Raw genomic sequence first — 25,860 nt, 5'->3', positions numbered from 1 at the left:
TTCTACCCTACCCCGCATGCGTGAGTTCGAAATTACGGCAAGCGAAAGAGGTATTGAGAGGCGGGGGCTGGCACGCGTTTCTGACTGTTGGACAAAGTGCCGACAATAAAGGATGAGGCGAGTACATGCATGGAGCTACTATGGTTTCAATTCATTTTGAGAAGCACTAGCAAGCCAAACAGCTGGATACAAGGGACACGAGAGTACTATATACGCGCTATGTATATTGTTTGAAATATTGCCGTGAAGTTGCAGCAGAATTCTGTCAATTTCTAGCCGTTGAGCAAGGTACGTGGAGTTCTGTCACACTTTAGCAGCGTGGCTAACAGCTAGCTACTGTACCACTGTAAATTCAACGGACAGTCGACTGATACCGACAAGTAGCTAATGTACTGAACGAGTTGAGGGGATCCTTTCATGATAAGCAAAACAAACGTAGTAGGGTGTTCGTCTAGTTTATTTCGATACCATGACTTGAAAGTTGACACAAATTACCGTGCATATTATGTTGTGTAATTCCAGAAAGAAAATATTTACTCCCTCGGAACATCTGCCTGCATACATTGATTGACATGCTAATACATTGTTGACATGCCGCATCGTTTTGCCAACAAAAACGCTACTGCTAGCTACCCATGCTAGTTGTAGTTTAAATACAGACAATTTTTTTCTAAATGTATTTCAACCGCGGGTTTGGAATATATTGATATGACAATTTTCCCTGGCTGGTTCGAACTAGCTAGAAATTATAATTGGCTTAACGGTTAAGGGTAGTTACTAGTTAGCCAGCCAGCTAATGTTAGCACAACCGATACTAGCTAGCTCGTCATACGGTATTTCAAGCAAGTGCACGTAGGTGTAACGTTATCAGTATGTTCCATCTGAACATTTGATGAGTCTTGCTCCGTGAACACAATCTTATTTCGCTTTACATACGCTCCAACTAGTTGCTAAGCGTTCATTATTTAAACGGATGCAGTTCAATTCAACAGTCGCATACAGATGCTGGTCCTTGTCTCCACCGTTTGTATAGATTCATTGGTAGGCAACCAAGGTTGCAACTAGCTATGAGACTAAAATAATTTTATGCACTGTTAACTAGCTTCAGTTCATGTGTACCTCAAGAACTGACAAGATTGCCCAACAATTTGCCACACCCTCGTCTAGCTAAAAATGCCTAGTATAAGACGAGTAGTACAACTCGAAATGTTGCGAAACTGATAACAAGCAACCATCCCATCTCTACATGCTAGTAGCTGTCTACAATACAGCTACAGTACTGCACAAAGACATGAGTTCCTCCGCATGTGGCTCAAGCTGCCGCTGGCCCAACCGGTTGGAACTGCTCTTGTATAATAATTAAATTATAAACCGCACCAAAGCAACTACTCAACTGAACTACAAGTAACTGCCAGAATAAAGGAAACACTTGAGTTAAATGAGGGATACAAAGCAGGTGCATCCACACAGGTGTGGTTCCTGAGTTAATTAAGGAATTAACGTCACATCATGCTTAGGGTCATGTGTATATCTATGAAGACACTTTATGTTGTTGTTTCCTTTATTTTGGCAGGTACTTGTACCTCACATAATTGAGTCTGAGCAAGGAGACTGTTTTTCAGTCAGTGTTCTCACCTGGTTAACTTTGCAGTTTGCTCCCCTGAGAGGTGTTTGTGAAAGCACATGATTCTCTTCTGCTCTTTGTTAGGTTACTGAGTGACATGCATGTCTCCTCCTTTGACTTCTCCCTTTTTCTCTCCTTTTGTCTTGGTTCTCAACCCTTCCCTATTCCCCCCATCAATCCATCATTAGTCACTCATTGTCATCCATAGAGGAAATCTAAGCTATCACTGAGGTGCATATAACACAGAGAAAAAAACAAACCTATGTTTACTTGGGAATACGAGAGCAGAGGCAGATTTGACACTAGGCCTACATATTGATAGCCAGTATTATTAAGTTCATTGTCAGGTCATGTGGGCATGTATGAACACACCGTACAAATCCAGTTTCTGAATAAGCAATAATATTAATCGAAGTGAAAAGGGAACTTTACTTCTTTTTAAAAAATATAAAACCTGAATTGAAAGCTGAAGAGGAAGTTAAAAATATATATTCTTAGAGACACAGTTTACTCTTCAACCTAATTCATTTGTTTACAATTTTAAAGTGTAGGCTCTATGTTAAACCATTACACATTCATCAAATGGAAAAAAGGCACACATATCTCATGACATTCATCCCACATATGCCATTGAAACCAGTCCAATTCAATGGGGAAGTGCAGATTCAAGTCTAGTAGCTGTCCCTGCACAGTCACTTGAACGTTAGCTTAGCATAGGTTAGCCTAGCTAATTTAGCCTAGTGTGGGCTAGCCTAGTATTGGTTAGCCGAGCTAGCGTAGTTGGTGACCCTTGACCTCTAACCCTTGACCCCCATTCCTCCAAGACCCAATAATGGCGTCGGTACGGTTCACGGTGACGCCCACCAAGGCCGAGGACCTCCCGGGACTGTCGGACACCTCGCCGGACATCAGTTCCCGGTCCAGCGGCCGCGGCCACGTACGTTTTGGCTCGCGGGAGAGTGTGAACCGCAGTGAACCGCTAAGCGAGGGGTCGGGAGGGCTCACCACAACTGGTGAAAACGAGACGCCTGACAGGACCAACACAGAGCAAGGTGACATGTCACTTTGTGTGTGTGTGTGTGTGTGTGTGTGTGTGTGTGCGTGCGCAACAAGTTGACAACTTTCGGTTATTAATGGGTTGTGTTCATTAGGCACCGAACATTTAAAAAAAACAGACTGAAACAGCGATGGACTGTCTGGGCTTGTCTAATAAGCAGCCCTTATTTTTGTTTTCCATTGCAAAAAGTGTCCCATTGCATGTCCTAATGAACATGACCCTGTTTTGGACTGTTAGCCTAATTGCTCAACTGTTTGTGATGTCACCCTCTAGTGGCAGGGTACTCTCAATCATTCTTCTGGACAGAATCAGCTTCTACGTTACAATAGTAGTCTCACTGTTAATAAGCAATTACTGGCTCCAGAAATAGTCTCAGCTAGGTTATCTCATTGGTGATGCTTTGGTTATTTATATCAAGAAAGGAGAAAAGAAACACAACAAATCAAACAGGAAATGAACTGGCACAGGCTGAACTAAAGAAGCAGACATGCACGCACACATTTGAAATGCTTTGAAACACCTTTCTCACCTCAGTAGCTACCAGGTCGACAAGGCGGTCACGTCTTGCAATGTACATGCCTTTGTATGAAGGGCAACCTTAACAACATGTGCAACAGACTCCATTACATTTAACTCTGGTTGTAAAACACAGAAGGATCATGGTTTGCAGGGTACCAGAGTGTTAGGTTGTGTTTTCTGGGTAGAACTTACAGCCTCGCCTTAACAGTAAATGTCAGAATGTCCTCGTCACTGGCAGTATGCTGGTACATGGAATGGAAGACAGAGTTGTCAGCACAGACCAGAGCAGCAAGTTTCCCCAGCAGCCTCAGGCCAGTCCAGAGGTGCCGTAGCTGCATCTGTCTGATAGAGAGGAGTGTTGTCATGGGTGACAGAAGCCTCCACGACAACACAACTGCATCACAGGTTGTCACTGTCTCAGTCTGCGTCAGTGGAGGCTGCTGAGGGGAGGACGGCTCATAATAGTGGCTGGAACAGTGCAAATGGAATGGCATCAAACACGTTGAAACCATTAACTTCTATGTGCTACATGGGACGCTAGCGGGACACAGCCAGTGAAATATCAGGGCGGCAAATTCAAAAACAACAAAATGTCAGAATTAAACTTTCTCAAACATACAACTATTTTACACCATTTTAACGATACACTTCTCCTTGATGTAACCACATTGTCCGATTTCAAAAAGGCGAAAGCAATACATTAGATTATGTTAGGAGAGTACATAGACAAAAATAATCACACAGCCATTTTCCAAGCAAGGACATGTGTCAATAAAACCCAAAACACAGCTAAATGAAGCACTAACCTTTGACGATCTTCATCAGATGACACTCCTAGGACATTATGTTACACAATACATGTATGTTTTGTTCGATAAAGTTCATATTTATATCCAAAAACAGCATTTTACATTGGCGCGTGATGTTCAGAAAATGTATTCCCACCAAAACGTCCGGTGAATGTGCACATCAATTTACAAAAATACTCATAATAAATGTTGACAAAATGTATAACAATTATTTAAAGAATTATAGATAGACTACTCCTGGATGCAACCGCTGTGTCAGATTTTAAAATAGCTTTACGGAGAAAGCACATTTTTCAATATTCTGAGTACATAGCTCAGCCATCACGGCGAGCTATACAGACACCCGCCAAGTTCGGGGCAACCTAAACTCGGAATTAGTATTAGAAATATTCTCTTACCTTTGCTGATCTTCGTCAGAATGCACTCCCAGGACTGCTACTTCCACAAGAAATGTTGTTTTTGTTCGAAATAATCCATATTTATGTACAAATACCTCCGTTTTGTTTGTGCGTACAGATCACTTATCCAAAGGCATAACCAGAGACAAAGTCAAAATGTTCCATTACCGTACTTAGAAGCATGTCAAACGCTGTTTAAAATCAATCTTTATGGTATTTTTTATGTAAAATTGCGATAATATTCCAACCGGACAATAGCATATTCATTCAAGAAGAAAAAGAAGGAATGGCGCGCTCGCATGACCGCGCATATCCAATCCCTTTGTTGCCAGGCAGTCCACTCAGAAACGGAGCTCCTATTATCTGCCCAGTGACAGGACAATGCTCAAACCACTTTCTGAAGGCTTTAGACAGCCAATGGAAGCCTTAGGAAGTGCAACGTAAACCCACGGATACTGTAGTTTCGAAAGGGACTAGAAAGAACTACAATTCTCAGATCCTCCACTTCCTGGTTGACTTTTTCTCAGTTTTTTGCCTGCCATATGAGTTCTGTTATACTCACAGACACCATTCAAACAGTTTTAGAAACTTCAGAGTGTCTTCTATCCAAATCTACTAATAATATGCATATTCTAGTTTCTGGGCCAGAGTAGTAACCTGTTTAAATTGGGTACGTTTTTCACCCGGCCGTGAAAATACTGCCCCCTAGCCCAGACAGGTTAATTGAGCCCGTCCTCCCCAATTAAGGTGCCACCAACTTCCTGTGGTCTGTGTGTCAGTTTGTGTCCATCTGAGCTCCAATCCGGTTGTACAGCTCCTTGAGGACTGACCAGACTCCAAAGCCTGCAGCACGAGTGTCCAGTTTTCCATTGGCCTTCCTAATGAAGCCCAGGAAGTTGTCCGTTAGTGTCATTGGCCAGTGGGACCTTCCTAGTCCAGGAGGAGGGAGACTTTGGCTGACTGTCGCGTTGTCACTGTTGAGCGTGTTCGACAGGTTAGTCAGTCTGGTAGCAGTGTAAATCCACTGGACATTCGGAACACCCAGACCATTTATTTCAGGAAGATAATGTCACATGTGGTGTGTGTGTTTAAGCATAGCCATTTTCTCAACACTTGACAAGTTTTGTTATTAATTTCCCTCAGAATGTTCTGTGGGAGAGGTACAATTGATGTCAAGTTTACATTCAGTTAGGTTGGAGTCATTAACTTGTTTTTCAATCACTCCACAAATTTCTTGTTAACCAACTTTAGTTTTGGCAAGTCGGTTAGGACATCTACCGATTTAGGACAACAATTGTTTACAGACAGATTATTTCACTTATAATTCACTGTATCACAATTCCAGTGGGTCAGAAGTTGACTGTGCCTTTTAAACAGCTTGGAAAATTCCAGAAAATTATGTCATGGCTTTAGAAGCTTCTGATAGGCTAATTGACATAATTTGAGTCAATTGGAGGTGTAGCTGTGCCTGTATTTCAAGGCCTACCTTCAAACTCAGTGCCTCTTTGCTTGACATCATGGGGAAATCAAAAGAAATCAGCCAAGACCTCCACAGGTTTGGTTCATCCTTGGGAGCAATTTCCAAACGCCTGAAGGTACCACGTTCATCTGTATAAACAATAGTACGCAAGTATAAACACCATGGGACCACGCAGCCGTCATACCACTCAGAAAGGAGACGCGTTCTGTCTCCTAGAGATGAACGTACTTTGGTGCGAGAACAGAACAACCGCAAAGGACCTTGTTAAGATGCTGGAGGAAACGGGTACAAAAGTATCTATGTCCACAGTAAAACAAGTCCTATATCGACATAACCTGAAAGGCCGCTTAGCAAGGAAGAAGCCACTGCTCCAAAACTGCCATAAAAAAGCCAGACTACGGTTTGCGACTGCACATGGAGACAAAGATTGTACTTTTCGAAGAAATGTCCTCTGGTCTGATGAAACAAAAATAGAACTGTTTGGCCATAATGACCATCGTTATGTTTGGAGGAAAAAGGGGGAGGCTTGCAAGCCAAAGAACACCATCCCAACCGTGAAGCACGGGGGTGGCAGCATCATGTGGTGGGGGTGTTTTGCTGCAGGAGGGACTGGTGCACTTCACAAAATAGATGGCATCATGAGGTAGGAAAATATGTGGATATATTGAAGCAACATCTCAAGACATCAGTCAGGAAGTTAAAGCTTGGTCGCAAATGGGTCTTCCAAATGGACAATGACCCCAAGCATACTTCCAAAGTTGTGGCAAAATGGCTTAAGGACAACAAAGTCAAGGTATTGGAGTGGCCATCACAAAGCCCTGACCTCAATCCTAGAACTGAAAAGCATGTGCGAGCAAGGAGGCCTACAAACCTGACTCAGTTACACCAGCTCTGTCAGAAGGAATTGGCCAAAATTCACCCAAATTATTGTGGGAAGCTTGTGGAAGGCTACCCAAAACGTTTGACCCAAGTTAAACATTTTAAAGGCAATGCTACCAAATACTAATTAAGTATTTGTAAACTTCTGACCCACTGAGAATGTGATGAAAGAAATAAAAGCTGAAAAATCATTCTCTCTACTATTATTCTGATATTTCACATTCTTAAAATAAAGTGGTGACCCTAACTGACCCTTAGACAGGGAGATTTTACTAGAATTAAATGCCAGGAATTGTGAAACTGGGTTTAAATGTAGTTGGCTAAGGTGTATGTAAACCTCTGACTTCAACTGTACATTGGCAAACCGATGTTGAATCTTTGCAAGGGCCACCTTTTTCACAGCCGCTAACTCATTGACCACAGTCAGAGGGGAAATGTCAATCATATCAAGCCTGCACATTTACTGTCTTTCACTTCCAGCCCAGACCATTTCTAAAAGTCATCTGTGCGAGAGAGCATGTTTTTGATAACATGCTCCTCTCTGGAGGAGATCTGAACATCATCACCATTCCCCTGTACTGGGTTCAGTGACCACCCATGGGCTGTGGTACGCTGGCATAGCCATTTCAGCCACTGGTTGATGGCTAGGATGAAGTTGACAGCAGTTGGTTCTATGCTAACCCTGAGTGGGATTGGTTCGTTTTAGCTGCTTCCCACATGTAACTTGGAGAAAAGAGCCTTTGTACATATCAGATATGATGTCTGCATAAGCCAGTGGTATTTCCTTAATGCATCTCTAAAGTCCAGAGATTACAGTGTAAAACCTTGTGGATTCATGCTTGAAGCCATCAATTCCAAATGCTCATTCATGCCCTGTCTGTCTATTTACACTGCATGACCAAAAGTATTTGGACACCTGCTCGTCAAATGTCTCATTTCCAAGGTCATGGACATTAATATGGAGTTGTGTGCTCAATTGTTTTTAAATTTGTATTTTCATTTATTTGTTATACACCTGTCAGTAATGGCTAAAGTAGCCAAATCCACTAATTTGAAGGGGGTGTCCACATACTTGTATGTATGTATGTATGTATGTATGTATGTGTGTGTGTGTGTGTATATGCCTGTTGTTTGGGAGAGAGAATGCCTGTTGTGTGGGAGAGAGAGTGCCTGTATCTCCGAGCCATGGTAGTGTGCAGGCGAGCAAGCATTTCATGAACACTTTATAGACCGAGGGTGACGCTTTGGTTATTTATATCAAGAAAGGAGAAACGAAACGCAACAAATCGATTAGGAATTGACTTGCACAGGCTGATCTACCGAAGCAGACACAAACACTGCTGAGACGATGCAGTGTACTGGCTGAGTAGTCCTAACAGACAAAAGCAGTGGAGAGAGTGAGGCAGCTGTGTTATTTCAAGGAAGGTCAAGCCGTGCAGAGATGGTTATTTTTAGTCGGTCTTGCCCACAAAGCAGTAATAGAATTTGACAGACTGGATTCATTCACATTACACATTAACTCCTCATATCACATTCTGCTCCATCAGACACATGCAGGGATACGCACGCGCACACGCACGCACACACCTCAGGTGAGCACTATCTGGAGGGGGGGAGACCCCTACACCTCAGGTGAGCACTATCTGGAGGGAGAGGGGGAGAGACCCCTTCCCAGGGGTACACACATAAGGCTACCTTTGTGTATTCTGGGGATGATGTGTTTGCTGTGGCGGTTGTGTTACCTGTGACGGTTTTGTTTGCTGCGTAGGCTGTACAAAACATTAGGAAGACCTGCTCTTTACATGACAGACTGACCAGGTGAATCCAGGTGAAAGCCAGGATACCTTATTGATGTCACTTGTTAAATCCACTTCATTCATTGTAGATAAAGGGGGAGGATACAGGTTAAAGAAGGATTTCTAATCCTTAAGACTTTTGACACATTGGTTCTGTATGTGTGCCATTCAAGGTGAATGGGCAAGCCAAAAGATTTAAATTCCTTTGAACAGGGTATGGTAGTAGGTGCCAGGCGCACCGGTTTGTGTCAAGAACTGCAACACTGCTGGGTTTTTCATACTCAATAGTTTCCCGTGTTTATCAAGAATGGTCCACCACCCAAAGGACATCCAGCCAACTTGACACAACTGTGGGAAACATGGGACAGCATTCCTGTGGAATGTTTTCGACACCTTGTGGAGCCCATGCCCCGACAAATTGAGGCTGTTCTGAGGGCAAATGGGGGTACAACTCAATATTAGGAAAGTTTTCTTAATGTCTTATACACTCTGGAAAAGGGCGTGTGCTAACTGACTAAAATGTATTGGTATTTGTAAACTCAGCAAACTTAACATGTGTAAATATTTGTATGAACATAAATAAGATTCAACAACTGAGACATAAACTGAACAAGTTCCACAGACATGTGACTAACAGAAATGGAATAATGTGTCCCTGAACAAAGGGGGGGTCAAAATCAAAAGTAAGTACTGCAGTGCATCTCCTCCTCAAGGACTGCACCAGATTTGCCAGTTCTTGCTTTGAGATGTTACCCCACTCTTCCACTAAGGCACCTGCAAGTTCCCGGACACTTCTGGGGGGAATGGCCCTAGCCCTCACCCTCCGTTCCAACAGGTCCCAGACGTGCTCAATGGGATTGAGATCCGGGCTCTTCGCTGGCCATGGCAGCACACTGACATTCCTGTCTTACACGAAATCACGCACAGAACGAGTAGTGTGGCATTGTTATGCTGGAGGGTCATGTCAGGATGAGCCTGCAGGAAGGGTACCACATGAGGGAGGAGGATGTCTTCCCTGTAACGCACAGCGTTGAGATTGCCTGCAATGACAACAAGCTCAGTCCGACGATGCTGTGACACACCGCCCCAGACCATGACGAACCTTCCACCTCCGAATCGATCCCGCTCCAGAGTACAGGCCTCGGTGTAACACTCATTCCTTCAACAATAAATGCGATTCCGACCATCACCCCTGGTGAGACAAAACCATGACTCGTCAGTGAAGAGCACTTTTTGCCAGTCCTGTCTGGTCCAGCGACGGTGGGTTTGTGCCTGTTGATGTCTGATGAGGACCTGCCTTACAACAGGCCTACAAGCCCTCAGTCCAGCCTCTCTCAATCTATTGCGGACAGTCTGAGCACTGATGGAGGGATTGTGCGTTCCTGGTGTAACTCGGGCAGTTGTTGTTGCCATCCTGTACCTGTCCCGCAGGTGTGATGTTCGGATGTACCAATCCTGTGCAGGTGTTGTTACGCGTGGTCTGCCACTGCGAGGACGATCAACTGTCCGCCCTGTCTCCCTGTAAGTGCTGTCTTAGGCATCTCACAGTACGGACATTGCAATTTATTGCTCTGGCCACATCTGCAGTCCTCATGCCTCCTTGCAGCATGCCTAAGGCACATTCACGTAGATGAGCAGGGACCCTGGGTATCTTTCTTTTGGTGTTTTTCAGAGCCAGTAGAAAAGCCTCTTTAGTGTCCTAAGTTTTCATAGCTGTGACCTTAGTTGCCTACCGTCTGTAAGCTGTTAGTGTCTTAACGACCGTTCCACAGGTGCATGTTCATTAATTGTTTATGGTTCATTGAACAAGCATGGGAAACAGTGTTTAAACCTTTTACAATGACGATCTGTGAAGTTATTTGGATTTTTACGAATTATCTTTGAAAGACTGGGTCCTGAAAAAGGGACGTTTCTTTTTTTGCTGAGTTTAGATGTTTGTGTGTATGTGTAGCAATGCGTGAGAAAAGGGTGTCACAACGATCATCCCTGTGTGTGTGTGTGTGTTTTTTGTGTGTCCTCCCTGGTGGTAGAGGAGAGGGAACTGAGAGTGCTGATTCAGGGCCCTGCTGACGGAGGTATAACTTTCCTTCTTCCTCTCTCTCTCTTTCTCTCTCTCCTTCTTCCTCTCTTTCTCACTCTCTCCTTTTCTATCTACCCTCTCTCTCAGTAGGAGATGGCAATTCCAAAATGTCCAATGTCTACATCAACAACAGTCATGGGGTGGACGATGATGACTTCTACGACCGAAACTTGGCTCTCTTTGAGGTTAGAGCATCAATCAATCAATAAATAGTGTTTGATGCACTCTGTTTTATGACTGTCTCATCATGTGTTCATCTCTTCCTATTTTCTCTCCTTGCCCCCCCCCTTCCCCCTCCTGCAGGAGGAGATGGACACTAGGCCGAAGGTATCTTCTCTCCTCAACCGTCTGGCCAACTACACCAACCTGACCCAGGGGGCCAGGGAGCACGAGGAGGCAGAGAGCATAGGAGAGAAGAGAAAGGCCCACAAGGTACACACCACTCTGACTCCTTAACTCCCGGCATGCCCTGGCATAGTACTTGGACCCCTGGCAGTAATATCTAAGCGCTATGCTTTTAGGTTGTACTTTTGACTCCCTTGTTACTGCACTGACTTACACCACCGTATAGGTACTGTAGAAGAGAATAGACCCAGGGATGTAAAATGTCTGACCTAATATAATCACACCTAGCATGTCATGGATATGATCAGGAGTTTTTATTATTTGGAAAATGCTTTGCTACAGTGTTTACTAATGAACAGGACCCTCATATCTAATGCCATTTGTGTCTCCCAGTCTCCTCAGATGGGTACGTTCATGGGGTTGTACCTGCCCTGTCTGCAGAACATATTTTTGTTACGTTGTGCACTAATGATCACTATTCTCCTGTGTGTCTATCCCAGTCTCCCCAGATGGGTACGTTCATGGGAGTGTACCTGCCATGCCTGCAGAACATCTTCGGGGTGATCTTGTTCCTGCGTCTCACCTGGGTGGTGGGAACTGCCGGTGTGCTGCAGGCTCTCTGCATCGTCTTCATATGCTGCTGCTGTGTGAGGATAACACACGCACACACACACACACAGTAGAGGCAACACACACGGACAGATGCAGACACACACACACACACACACACATTTTTACATTTTGGTCATTTAGCAGACACTTAGCCAGAAAGTGTTTAAGATAAGAGAACAGGAGATAATTGAAACAGGCCTGTTAAGAGCAGTGCCCTGTAGATAGTGATTAGTGAGTGTATCTTTATGTGTATAGATATATGCATGATACAGCTACTGCTCCTCTCTCATTCTGCAGACTTTACTGACTGCTATCTCAATGAGTGCCATCGCCACCAATGGAGTTGTACCAGGTATTCCCTCCATCCATCTCCCTCCCTCACTCCATCTCTCCCTACCTCCACCCCTCCCTCCATCTATCCCTCTCCATCCATCTATCCCTCTCCCTCCATCCATTCCTCTCTCCCTCCATCCCTCTGTGTTGTTGTCATCCATGTGTATGTTTAATGTTTGTTATGGTTTAAAAATGCTGGTTACTTTCTCCATAATTCCCAGGTTGTCAGGAATTTTGGAAAAGTGATCTGAATTTTGCAACTCTGTCTCAGTGATGTATGTATGTGTCAGACCTGGGTATTTAAAAATACTTGTAGCTTTTGGTTTAGTCTGCCTGAACTGCCGGGTGGGCAGAGTTTGGCAGTTTTCCAACCATTCTATCGCTTCCACTGCGCCAGGCAGGATAAAGATAAACTATTTGAAATGATTTCAAATGATATTTGAACCCAGGTCAGGTTTGTCTGCTCGTTCTAACGTCTGATCTGCCTCTCCCCTCTCTGACTGTACACACTGAGACATAGTGTCCTCACCCAGCAATACCATTCACCACTAGTAAAACCATAGACATAGAATGAGTAATTATACACACATAATAATGAATAATAAAATCATTCTAATTCTGAGTGAAACAACACTCACGCCGGAAATATCCCAAATGTCAAAGTTGTCGTTGAACAATTCTAACATATTCTTGTGATATTTGAATATGAAGCAAATCAATTTTAGTTGATTTGAACTATTCCATCTGACAACATTGTAGTTAGAATCAGTAAGGGGCTCTATGTCAAGACAAAATCCCTGCTTCTATCTGCAAAGTTACATTTCCTTCATTGATCTCCTCCCTCATCTATGGGCTTGGTCAAAAGTAGTGCACTGCATAGGGAATAGGGTGCCATTTGGGACCTATGCTTATTGGTACAATCTTAGTGTGTTGTCTCTCATTATCATAATACTGTACTATTCTACTTTCTTTCTTTCTCCTTCTCTCTCTTTTTCTCTTCCATAACGCCCATAATGATACTATAACACTCATTCTTCTCTTTACTTCTCTCCCTCCTACCCTCTCCTTCCTCCCACCTCCTCTCTCTCTCTCTCTCTCTCTCTCTCTCTCTTCCAAATCTCTCCTCCCCCACCCTCTCTCTCCCCCTTTTCTCTCCTCTCCAGCTGGTGGTTCCTACTTCATGATCAGTCGTTCTCTGGGGCCAGAGTTTGGGGGGGCGGTGGGGCTGTGCTTCTACCTGGGCACCACATTCGCCGGGGCCATGTACATCCTGGGAGCCATCGAGATCCTGCTGGTGGGTGGGAGAGCCTTTGTCGCCCGCTCCTCTTCCTCACTGTCATCCTCATTAGAACCATCATTTATAACCGCCATCAAATTACTCTGACGTTCATTATCATGGTTGTCATGTTCATGTTGTCTGTATAAGTGTTCACATGACAAACTCCAGCATCTACTCACCCTCACCAATCCAATATATCGTTTGATTTTGCGTGTCTGTTATCTTACCCTCTCTCGCTCTCCTCCCACCCCCAGATGTACATTGCCCCGTGGGCGGCCATCTTTGTCTCCAGCAGTCTGGACGGTGAGGGAGCAGCCATGTTGAACAACATGAGGGTCTACGGATCAATCTTCCTCCTCCTCATGGCGTTACTGGTCTTTGTCGGTGTCAAATATGTCAACAAGCTGGCATCCGTCTTCCTGGCCTGTGTCATCATCTCCATCCTGTCCATCTACACCGGGGCGCTGGTCTCCGCCTTCAGCCCGCCCACTTTCCCGTGAGTTCCTCCGTTGTGATCGTAGAGCGGTTTGATTGACAGATTCATGGTGTAATCGGAGTTGATTATGGGTCGCATTTTAGTCGCAAAGAAACAAGAAACTAAACTGATGTGTTTCCATTGGCATGCCTGATTTACACTTTCACTGCCGGTAACACCAGTGAGAAACCTGAGAACGTTGTAACCACTCTCATTGAGACATACACGTACCCTTATTGACCCATTCTCAAGACTTTCACACCACTCTTACTGCCAAACACTTAAACTTGACTGATGCCCTAATCGACCAATCCGTTCACTGTCATCTCTGTGATTGACCAATCCCGTGCTCTAATCGTCTCCTCCCTCCTCCTCAGGGTGTGTATGCTGGGTAACCGTACCCTGTCAGGACACATCCTCCATGATAGTCCCTGTGCCAAGACCACCCTGCCCAAAGAACCACCCAGACCTGTGGATACCAACCTCACACTCGCTGGTAAAACCGTCAATATTACCTTTCAATTTGGAAAAATGCCATAGTCAATTATAATGAGAAACATTTTTTATGTTAACCCTCATGTTCTCTCTCGGTCCATTCTGTTTGACATCTCACTATGGGACACGCCCACTTGCGGCTCATTTGCTGAAGCCTTAATCAATCACGCCTAACAGGCCATTCAAGGCTTTGAAGGTGTTAGATCTGCCTGCCATTCGACCACTGTTAGAATTCCTCATTCTCCACCTCTTTGCTCGCTTGTTCATTATCGTCCCCAATATCAACTAATCAACCAATTCTTCTAGGAAATGGCACGGTGCCGTCAACCTTTGATCCCTCCCTGCCCTCCTCTGAGGCGACCACGGCCCTGTGGCTGCAGTTCTGTGAAGGCCCAGACCTCAACGCTTCCTGTGACTACTACTTTAACCTCAGCAACATCTCTGAGATACCTGGCATACCAGGCCTGTCCAGTGGAGTTATCACAGGTACATTCTCTCTCTGTCTCTCACGCTCTCTCTCTTTCTCGCTCTCTTTCTCTCTAATAATTAGTATTCTCTCCATAGAGAACATATGGAGTGTTTACCTCAGTAAAGGGGACGTCCTGGAGAAAGGGTCACTCCCCTCGCCCAGACCTGTCCACCCACCCACCAATCGGCTGCCCTATGTCTTCGCTGACATCACCACCTCCTTCACGCTATTGGTGGGAATCTTCTTCCCCTCAGTCACAGGTATATTTCCTCCTCTTTCCGTCTCTCCTGATCCCAGTACCTCCCGATCCCCTTGGACCTCTTGATGTTTGTAGATCTGAATCGGTAGAAGCAGTGCAGTGGTGGAGCTCCCACCATAGTGCTTACAGCTCTGCGGAAACAGAGGCGAGGGGTAGGGAGAGACTTGGGACAGGCTGATCCAGCTGTAAAATTATTTGTCATAGATTCATACACCAACTCTGTTGTCTCTCTCGCTCGCTCTTTTTTTCTCTCTCTCCCTCCTCACTATTCCTCCCCTTCTCCCCCCTCCAGGTATAATGGCTGGTTCTAACCGGTCTGGGGACCTGAAAGACGCTCAGCGCTCCATCCCCATAGGAACCATTATGGCCATCCTCACTACCTCCCTCGTCTGTATCCTTCACTGTGGACAATAAAGCTTTCGGATTTTGAATTGAGAATATCTTTCATATTAACTCTGGCTGCGTCCTAATTGACACCCTAATCCCTACATAGTGCACTACATTTGACTAGGGCTCTTGTCAAAAGTAGTGCGGTGTGTAGGGTTTAGGGGGCAATTTCAGACACCCAAGGACAACAAAGCTTTTGTATTTTTAATTGAAAATGTCACATGTAAACTCTGTCCTAGTCATAGAATTAGAATCATTCTAGTTACACACACCTGCATGGTGCTTTGTGTCTGGTAATGGGTTGATATTGGTACAGAGTTGTGTTATGGTTCAGGTGTGATGTGACTAGTGGGTTATTTACCTGAGTGGCCTGGCCAGACCTGAGCAGTGTGGTGCTGTTTGGAGCCTGCATCGAAGGAGTGGTGCTCAGAGACAAGTTAGTATATTGTTGTGTGTGTGTGTGTGTGTGTTTCAGGGTGGAGTAAATTGAGTCAATTTAGGAAGTAAACTGAAATTGATGTGTGTCTTGGCCTTCTTAGGACACATTCTGTGGTCACACTAACTGACCTGTCTGTCTGTAGGTTTGGAGACCTGTCTTTCTGTCTGTAGGTTTGGAGACTCAGTGAAGTCACACTAACTGACCTGTCTTTCTGTCTGTAGGTTTGGAGACTCAGTGAAGTCACACTAACTGACCTGTCTGTTGTTCTGAAGGTTTGGAGACTCAGTGAAGTCACACTAACTGACCTGTCTTTCTGTCTGTAGGTTTGGAGACTGTGAAGTCATACCAACTGACCTGTCTGTCTGTAGGTTTGGAGACTCAGTGAACTGTCTGTAGGTTTGGAGACTCAGTGAAGTCACACTAACTGACCTGTCTCTCTGAAGGTTTTGAGACTCAGTGAAGTCACACTAACTGACCTGTCTGTTGTTCTGAAGGTTTTGACTCAGTGAAGTCACACTAACTGACCTGTCTTTCTGTAGGTTTGGAGACTCAGTGAAGTCACACTAACTGACCTGTCTGTTGTTCTGAAGGTTTGGAGACTGTGAAGTCATACCAACTGACCTGTCTGTAGGTTTGGAGACTCAGTGAAGTCACACTAACTGACCTGTCTGTTGTTCTGAAGTTTTTGACTCAGTGAAGTCACACTAACTGACCTGTCTGTTGTTCTGAAGGTTTTGACTCAGTGAAGTCACACTAACTGACCTGTCTTTCTGTCTGTAGGTTTGGAGACTCAGTGAAGTCACACTAACTGACCTGTCTTTCTGTCTGTAGGTTTGGAGACTCAGTGAAGTCACACTAACTGACCTGTCTGTTGTTCTGAAGGTTTTGACTCAGTGAAGTCACACTAACTGACCTGTCTGTTGTTCTGAAGGTTTGGAGACTCAGTGAAGTCACACTAACTGACCTGTCTGTTGTTCTGAAGGTTTGGAGACTCAGTGAAGTCACACTAACTGACCTGTCTGTTGTTCTGAAGGTTTGGAGACTCAGTGAAGTCACACTAACTGACCTGTCTGTTGTTCTGAAGGTTTGGAGACTCTGTAAAGGGAAACCTGGTAGTGGGCACCTTGTCTTGGCCCTCCCCCTGGGTCATTGTGATTGGCTCCTTCTTTTCGACGTGCGGCGCTGGCCTCCAGTCACTGACGGGCGCTCCCCGCCTCCTCCAGGCCATCGCCAAGGACAACATCATCCCTTTCCTCAGGGTGAGATAGATAAACAAGTGTTGTAGTGTGTATATATAGCTCTTCTTTCTCTCTATCATTCTCTCACTTTCTCTCTCACTCCTCTCTGTATCTCTCTCGCTCTGATGTTCTGTTCTCTCCGTCCAGGTGTTTGGTCATGGCAAGGCTAATGGAGAGCCTACCTGGGCTCTGCTTCTGACAGCTCTGATAGCTGAGCTGGGAATCCTCATTGCTTCTCTGGACCTGGTTGCACCCATCCTCTCCATGTGAGTGTGTGTTTCTTGGAGAGAGAAAGTGTGTGTGTGTGTGTGAGATTGTTTGTTGGTCTGAGTGTATGGATGCTGATCCAGTGCAGCCTGAGTCCCACATCTCCCTCTCTCTGTAGGTTCTTCTTGATGTGCTATCTGTTTGTGAACCTGGCCTGTGCTCTGCAGACGCTGCTGAGAACTCCCAACTGGAGACCACGCTTCTCCTACTACCACTGGTACACACACACAAACACAGTCTTGCACAGCTAACCTTGTGTGGACATATAATTCAGTCCCATTCAAAATCCAATTTTCCTTAACCTGTACCCTAAACCTAGCCCTAGCTCCTAAACCTAACACTAATTCTAACCTTAACCCTAAACACCCTAGAAATAGCATTTGACTTCGTGGGGACCTCGTCAAATTTTTGTTTATTTACTCTTCTTGTGGAGACTTCTGGTCCCCACAAGTATAGTTAAACACATCCACACACACACACACACGTCCACACACACACACACGTCCACACACACGTACTCTATTTACATATCAACTTTTTATAAATGGAGAAGAACTTTTCAAGTGTGATTGATTATTTTCTATTTCTCTCTCAAGTCCGATCAGGGCTTGACATGAACTTTTTTAGTCACAAATTATATGGTCTGTAGCAAGCGTTTTTACATCAATGTTTGATGCAAGGAACCACTTTACAAACTAAAATGTGTTGCGTGTTGCCATAGACAATCAGACAGATGTAGGCTACGCTCTGTCCATTGGCTTCTCTGCATATTCAAGCCTGTCTCAAAATCCAACCCTGGCCCTTTAAGACTCTCCTGCCGGGTGGTTGACCACCCTTGGTAGCCTATAAAATATTACAACATTACAATTGATCCCATTCTGATCATTGTGATTATTGTATGATATTTTGTTTTTTTACTTGTCCATTCTTCTTGTCCGACAATAAAAACTTCTCATAATGTTATTTTTACTTGTCCCGGACAAGAGGGCAAGCATTAATGTTGAGCCCTGCGTGATGATTGATTATTTTATCTCTCTCTCTCTCTAGGACCTTGTCATTTTTGGGTATGATCATCTGCTTGGCGCTGATGTTCATATCGTCATGGTACTATGCTATTGTTGCTATAGTGATTGCTGGCATGATCTACAAATACATCGAGTACCACGGGTAGGTTTCCATGGGGACCTACTGGAACAAACCAGTTGTGTGTGTGTGGGCTTGTGTGAATGGAGGTCACAGAAATCCAATTATATATTTTGTGGAGGTGTTACATTCATAATTCAAAAGGAAGATTAATATATTTAGACAAAGTGTGGGGTAGGAATCTCTGAGTTGTCTTCTTGTGTGTTTATGAATCTCTGAGTTGTCTTCTTGTGTGTTTATGAATCGCTGAGTTGTCTTCTTGTGTGTGTATGAATCTCTGAGTTGTCTTCTTGTGTGTGTATGAATCTCTGAGTTGTCTTCTGTGTGTGTATGAATCTCTGAGTTGTCTTCTTGTGTGTTTATGAATCTCTGAGTTGTCTTCGTGTGTGTTTATGAATCTCTGAGTTGTCTTCTTGTGTGTGTGTTTATGAATCTCTGAGTTGTCTTCTTGTGTGTTTATGAATCTCTGAGTTGTCTTCTTGTGTGTGTGTGTGTATGAATCTCTGAGTTGTCTTCTTGTGTGTGTGTGTGTTTATGAATCTCTGAGTTGTCTTCTTGTGTGTTTATGAATCTCTGAGTTGTCTTCTTGTGTGTATGCATCTCTGAGTTGTCTTCTTGTGTGTGTGTGTATGAATCTCTGAGTTGTCTTCGTGTGTGTGTGTGTGTGTGTGTGTGTATGAATCTCTGAGTTGTCTTCTTGTGTGTGTTCCAGGGCAGAGAAGGAGTGGGGAGATGGTATCCGGGGTCTGTCCCTCAGCGCTGCTCGCTACGCCCTCTTGAGGTTGGAAGAGGGACCACCACACACCAAGAACTGGAGGTATAGTAGACACAACCACACACACACACACACACACACACACACACACACACACACACACACACACACACACACACACACACACACACACAGCTGTCTATACACACCTAGAACTGGAGGTAAAGTATAGCAGTATACCGTTAACAGCAACTCATGCACAACCACCCATGTATATACACCCAATGTCACACCTTTACAATCTCTCTCTCTCTCTCCCTCCAGACCCCAGCTCTTAGTTCTATTGAAGTTAGATGAGGATGCCTATGTCAAGTCTCCCCGCCTGCTAACCTTTGCATCTCAGCTGAAGGCAGGTAAAGGTCTGACCATTGTAGGGACCGTCATCACTGGAAACTACCTCCACAGCTACGGAGAGGCACTGGCTGCAGAACAGGTTGGTCTCTCTTTTCTCTCTGTCTAGCACTCTTGGTGCGTTTCTCTAAAAATGTTTTTTTTTAAATCCTCTTCTGACTTCCGCCCCTCTTCTTCTCCCCTCTTTCAGGCTTCTAACTTTGTCTTTCTCCTTCAGACTTACCTGATGGATCTGTAGGTGTATTGTGTTATAACAACTCTCTCTCCATTCCCTCTCACTATCCCTCCCCCTGCTCTCTCTCTCCCTATTTTCTTGCTCTTTATTCACCCCCCCCCGTAGACTCTGAAGCACCAGATGGACAAGGAGAAGGTGAAAGGGTTCTGTCAGTGTATTGTGGCTAACAAGGCCAGGGAGGGCATCAGTCACATGATCCAGTCCAGTGGGTTAGGAGGGATGAGGCACAACACTGTGGTTATGGGCTGGCCCCTGGCCTGGAGGCAGAGTGAGGATCCACAGTCCTGGAAGACCTTTATCAGTGAGTACAGTACAGGAGAGGAGAGGTGTGCATGTGCGCTTTCTCATCAGGCTTCAAGGCAAAAGTCATGAGGCGAAAGAGAGAGACGGGGGAAAGCAAGTGGGAATCATTGAATGGTACCATTTACTGCCATCTGTTTGTCAAACAATGCAACTGGCCTTTTGAAGTTGACTACCTGCCATCTAACTTTGAGACGTGGTGGTTTGAATAAACAGCGCCCCCTCTCTCTGTGTGCGTGTTTCCTCCAGACACCGTGCGTGTGACGACAGCGGCCCACCTGGCCCTACTTGTGCCCAAGAACATCTCTCTGTTCCCCGGCAACAGCGAGCCGTGCGCGGAGGGATACATTGACGTGTGGTGGATCGTCCACGACGGGGGCATGCTCATGCTACTGCCCTTCCTGCTGAGGCAACACAAGGTCAGAGAAATATTCAGTCATATCATTTAGTCATATCATCACCTTCTCGTAGAGAGAAAGGTTGTGTACACGTGTATGTAACTGACGTTATTGTCGTGTTTCCGTCCCCAGGTGTGGCGTAAGTGTGCGATGCGTATCTTCACAGTGGCTCAGATGGAGGATAACTCTATTCAGATGAAGAAGGACCTGGCTACGTTCCTCTACCACCTCCGCATAGAGGCTGATGTTGAAGTGGTGGAGATGGTAGGTTTCTGTATAGACCCAATAATAACTTGAGGCCCACGCACTTTACTCAAACGTTCATGTAATAATGCCGTAGCGTACGGATGATCAAGAAATCTTTTTTGATTCCAATATTGATCACTAGCTAATAGCTATCTGTTAGGCTTTGTTCATTTGACCCATGAGAAACTGTCGTTCTCTCCTCTCTCCTCACTACCCCCCCTATTCTCCCCTCTCACCCCCCTCTGCTATCTCCATCTCCCCCTCTCCTATCTCCTCCCTCCCCTCTCTCCACCTCCCTCCCCCCTCTCCTATCTCCTCCTAGCATAACAGTGACATCTCAGCCTACACCTATGAGAGGACTCTGATGATGGAGCAGAGATCTCAGATGCTCAGACAGATGAGGCTGTCCAAGTCTGACCGAGAGAAAGAGGTGCGGAGGCCTCAACAAGTGTGTTTGTTTCATAGTTCTGTTTCCATACGCGCGTGTGTGTGTGTGCGGAAAGAGTGTGTGCGAGCGTTCATCTTCACCTCATCTGTCTATTGTTGTTTTCCTTAGCGAGTTCGCTGGAGTGTAGATGAAGTAAGTTTGCTGTCTGCTCAGTAGTAATTGACTCCCAACTGTCTCGTAGACTACGTAGTCCACAAATAATGCCCTACCCTATCCTGCAGCCTACATATTGCTAATGTCGCTAGACGTAAGCTGTCCTGTGTTGGAGAGTGTGTATCAGGGTCGTATTCATTAGGTACCGAACGGGAGAAAACGGACTGAAACAGGGAGGGGATGACCTGAACTTGTCTAATAAGAAACACCTGTTTTTGTTTTCCGTTCCAAAATGTTTTGTTATGGTGTGCCCTAATGAATATGACCATATAATAGGGCTGGGCGATATGGCCAAAAAATCATATCTAAAATTTGTTCAAACTTATGGCTGATTTCATAAAATATATACCTCAATATTTTTTACGGTTTCTCTAAATAGCCTTTGTTTCACAATTAAAGGTCAATACACAGAATTTCAGACAGTCAGGAATAATCTAATGAATTTGGGGTTTGTAAAATTATACCTAGGCTAAATATAAGCCTTCCACAACCATAAGACTCATTCATAATTTAATTATTTGATCAAAATAGTTTAACCTGCTTTTTTGCAATAATTACTGATCTGGCTTTAAATCTGTATATGAAAATGCCAATTTTCTTACAAATGTAACCATGCACAATGCACGTCCACTAATGGTATCAAGCATTCTAGAAAATGAACACCGGTCTCATCTCTCATGCACAAAACCACGTGCTATTGAGTAACCAGCTGATCTATATATTTAAAGTCTAGTCAACTTGGATCTATTTGCTTGCTAACAAGGTAGAACGGTCTAACTGTTATGAATACGCCCTTCAGTCCGTCTCTCACTGTTTGAACAACATAGCCTGTTCACTTTGTTTAGATATTTCAGTCAAGTAGCCTACCTGGATAAGATGCTTATTTTTCAGAATGAGGACAAGTTGCCAATTCCTTATATAAATGTGTTTTTTTTATTGTCATTGCACATTTCTAAAACCCAGACTAGACAACTAGCACATAACAGTCTGTGGTTAACATCCTGCTAGCGGTATGTGTTACTGCAATGCTGCACGCGACAACCTGACCATTCATTTTCCACAATCATGTTCATTGATACTCTCGTCTTAGTAGGGTCTGCTCTGTTCTACATTTTGGGAGTTGAGACATAAAAAGGGTATTGTTGGAAATTTCAAGTCTATTACAGTAAAATAATGTCTAAGTGTTTAGGTGTCCATGTGACCCATTCTGTTGGACCAAACCTCAAACGCAAATAGTGAGTTTAAACTCCTTGTTGTCAGAGAGGAAGAAGTGATCTTTATCATTTTTTTGTTGTGAGTGGCAGGAGGAGGGGCTTGGTGTCTGTGTGCTAGTGGGAAGGTGCACAGGAGGAGGAGGGGCTTGGTGTCTGTGTGCTAGTGGGAAGGTGCACAGGAGGAGGAGGGGCTTGGTGTCTGTGTGCTAGTGGGAAGGTGCACAGGAGGAGGAGGGGCTTGGTGTCTGTGTGCTAGTGGGAAGGTGCACAGGAGGAGGAGGGGCTTGGTGTCTATGTCAGTGGAAGGTGCACAGGAGAGGAGGGGCTTGGTGTCTGTGTGCTAGTGGGAAGGTGCACAGGAGGAGGAGGGGCTTGGTGTCTGTGTGCTAGTGGGAAGGTGCACAGGAGGAGGAGGGGCTTGGTGTCTATGTGCTAGTGGGAAGGCACACAGCACCAAAGGAGACGAGACCAAAAAGACAGAATGCTCAAACATTACAAAATAACCTTGATTAAGGCATTTGGAACATCACGTTAAAACAAAAATTCGAATCGATTGGCTATATCGCCCAGCCCTACCCTGTACTCAGTGACTGAGTGTCTTTTGTAGGTGTATCTCTCTCTGAGGGAGGGAGGGGGAGAGAGGATTTCTAAACGTGTGTTACACATTCTCTCCCCCAGGCCCAGTTGGTAAAGGATCGTAACTCCATGCTTCGGCTAACCAGCATTGGTTCTGACGACGATGAAGACACCGACGGGGGTGGAGGGCCCACAGGAAATGCCGAAAAGGGAGGAGGAGCAGCCGGAGGAAGGGAAAGGGATGGAGGGATGTCAGCCTCGGAGAACAGACGAGTCCACATGACCTGGACTAAGGAGAAAGCCCTGCAGTACAGAGCTACACACTCCGGCTGTAGTACGCCAGAGGGCTTCAGAGATATGCTCAGTATCAGGCCGTAAGTCTCACACACACGCATGGACACACACGCACGGACACACAACACGCATGCACGCATGGAGACACACGCACGCGTGGACACACACACACTTGAACGGAGACACACACAAACGGATGAATGTTGATGATTGTTGTTATTAATGATGTCTGTCTCCCAGGGACCACTCCAACGTGCGGCGGATGCACACGGCTGTCAAGCTCAACGAGGTTATCGTCAACAAATCCCATGATGCTCGGCTGGTCCTGCTCAACATGCCGGGACCGCCACGGAACCCAGCCGGAGACGAAAACTGTATCCTTCACTTCCTGTTTACTGTGCTTCTCTTCCTGTGTACCAGGGTTGGACTCAATTCCATTTCAATCGATTTATTTTTCACCTCCTTAATTGAGTGAATTGGAAATGAACCAATAGCTGTGTGTTCTGTCATAGCTATAATAGACGCAGTAGTAGTTACAGTATTCTTTTTTTATTGTTATTGAGAAAACGTTTCCAAACAGTGGACCAGTCCTTAACCGATGGTCAGATATGGAATTTCTGGAAGTTCTAACTGAGGGATTGGAACGCGTCCTATTGGTCAGGGGTGGAGGAAGTGAAGTCATCACCATCTACTCCTGATTTGCTCACACAAACCAGCTATGTCAGAGCAGCCAATCACGTGGAAGAGAATGCTAAGGGAGGTGGGGCTAAGGAGCCCTGGAGGTGTGGCCCCTCTGTCAGACAGCGCAAAGATGGACTGTCATTGGCTTCAGCTTGGATAAACTCCTCCCATCTCTCCGCTGTCAGTCATTATTCCTAGGCTTCCCCATTCCACTAAAGACAAGCTACAAAAAGCCAACACGATTCCTCAAGTGAACATTGAGCGAGAGTTCTCATAATGTGTGTCTGTGTGTGTCTAAGTGTATGAGAGATATTCATCTCAACATATAATACAAAAAGGACCAGCCCACGTGACTAGACCAGCACAACTCCTGGTCCTGATTATAGCTGATAACTAGGGCCCTGAGTTTTCCCCCTGATCAGGTCACATGGTCAGGAAAAACTCCTGGCCTTCCACATAATGCACAATAATATACAGCAGTTGGATCAGGGACCAGTGTTTATGTCCCAAATGGCACCATGTTCCCCATAGTGCACTACTTTTGCACTAAATAGGGAATACGGTGTGATTTTAGACTTACAATGTGTAGTATGAGCGTGTGTGGACCAATGGATGATAGTCATAATCTAGTAGACAGACAGACCATATAGAATCTAGAACATCGATCTAGAACATCATTATAAAATCGAGATCATTCTAGAAGATCTATATAGAATCTAGAAAATCGATATAGAATCTCGAACATTGTAGAACATCTAGATAGAATCTAGCACGTCCTAGAACATCTACATAGAATCTAGAACACCGTGAAACAGTGAGTGTTCCACTGAGTGACTCAGGGGTTAGTTATAGTAAACGACGACAGGCGCTCTCTTCCAAAATCCACTTGTCTAGCATGCTAGAGTGAAGCCATGCATTCTACATAGTATGGATTATTGGAACGCAGATGAGTGGATTGTGTGGTACGAGTGTGAGAAAATGTGTACGTTGTATGTAATGTATGTATGTATGTATGTATGTACATTGTGTAGGCTAGAGCTAGACAGAGAATGGACTTGGGTTCATATACTATTTGAAATCATTTTCAATACTTGAGCTATGCTTGATGGAACCAACAGAATAGTGCCAAAACATGCAAACCCAACGTTTGGTATTGGTGTCTCCAACCAGGCAAACTAAAGCAGACAGACGCTCAAGAAGAAACATTTTAAATAGTACCCAGGTTTTGTGATGATAAGTTATAATAGCCTCCTGGTCTCTGATCTGTATTTGGGTCATTATCATTAAACCAGTTTTAAAATGTCTGTACCAAATTGAATTACAAAACCATGATGCATCTTCAAAAATCAACTGTCATTCTGAGGAATAAGATGTCTAGTTTTGGGGAAAGTGTCATTACCGAAATGAGTCTGGATTAAATTCTCTGGTCTATTAAAAAATAATCTTTACAAAAATGTAACCTATTTGAATAAAACAACAAATATGTTACTGTAGTTTGTCCATAAATCATAGACATTGTATACTAGTTGGAGTTTACATTAAAGTATAATATTTATTAAGTACAAACAGTGTTTGTGGACGTCTCATTACTTATTCAAGTTCCTGTAAAACATTTTTAATAAGGTTTTATTCACCCATGATGCATCATCTAGAGGAGTAGTCCTTATATGAGCACAAATTGTTAATTTATTAGCTTGTATGCCTTCAGAATAAGGTTCTTATTCTCAAACGACCCCTTTACCGCACTTGGCCTTCTCATTACTGAAATGGCTAAATATCTCAAATAGGGGGGAAAAAGTACAATTT

At 44.5% G+C, this 25,860-nt stretch overlaps 1 protein-coding gene across 6 annotated transcripts; it reads left to right on the top strand.

The window, feature by feature from the left end:
• The first annotated feature begins 34 nt into the window (after positions 1-34).
• LOC106577937 (solute carrier family 12 member 6) lies at positions 35-25,620 on the top strand. Of its 6 annotated transcripts, none has more exons than XM_045701496.1 (27): positions 35-288; positions 1,813-1,855; positions 2,449-2,676; positions 10,733-10,827; positions 10,946-11,074; positions 11,488-11,634; positions 11,897-11,951; positions 13,096-13,226; positions 13,466-13,707; positions 14,064-14,182; positions 14,488-14,667; positions 14,746-14,910; positions 15,202-15,300; positions 15,675-15,732; positions 16,820-16,994; positions 17,121-17,239; positions 17,359-17,457; positions 18,288-18,407; positions 19,096-19,200; positions 19,423-19,591; positions 19,850-20,045; positions 20,294-20,463; positions 20,575-20,706; positions 21,011-21,136; positions 23,182-23,453; positions 23,614-23,747; positions 23,980-25,620. In XM_045701496.1, the coding sequence occupies exons 3-27, from the start codon at positions 2,457-2,459 to the stop codon at positions 24,069-24,071; spliced, it is 3,549 nt and encodes a 1,182-aa protein (XP_045557452.1). In that variant the 5' UTR covers positions 35-288; positions 1,813-1,855; positions 2,449-2,456; the 3' UTR covers positions 24,072-25,620. The 6 variants fall into 6 exon arrangements, with proteins under 6 accessions (XP_045557452.1, XP_045557449.1, XP_045557450.1 ...); XM_045701493.1 differs by having other exon boundaries at positions 10,730-10,827; XM_045701494.1 differs by lacking the exon at positions 1,813-1,855.
• The last annotated feature ends 240 nt before the right edge of the window (positions 25,621-25,860 follow it).

This window comes from Salmo salar, chromosome ssa18 (assembly GCF_905237065.1).
Source record: "Salmo salar chromosome ssa18, Ssal_v3.1, whole genome shotgun sequence".
NCBI lineage: Eukaryota > Metazoa > Chordata > Actinopteri > Salmoniformes > Salmonidae > Salmo > Salmo salar.
The sequence above is the reverse complement of the archived record's forward strand: the minus strand, read 5'-3'. Positions and strand labels throughout refer to the sequence as shown.

Bases quoted from the DNA above. Each gene is read 5' to 3' on its own strand.
- LOC106577937 (XM_045701492.1), top strand. From the start codon at position 2,457: ATGGCGTCGGTACGGTTCACGGTGACGCCCACCAAGGCCGAGGACCTC. The intron at 20,464-20,574 runs GTCAGAGAAATA...TTCCGTCCCCAG, and splicing joins TCCTGCTGAGGCAACACAAG to GTGTGGCGTAAGTGTGCGAT. The intron at 23,748-23,979 runs GTATCCTTCACT...ACCGATGGTCAG, and splicing joins CCCAGCCGGAGACGAAAACT to ATATGGAATTTCTGGAAGTT.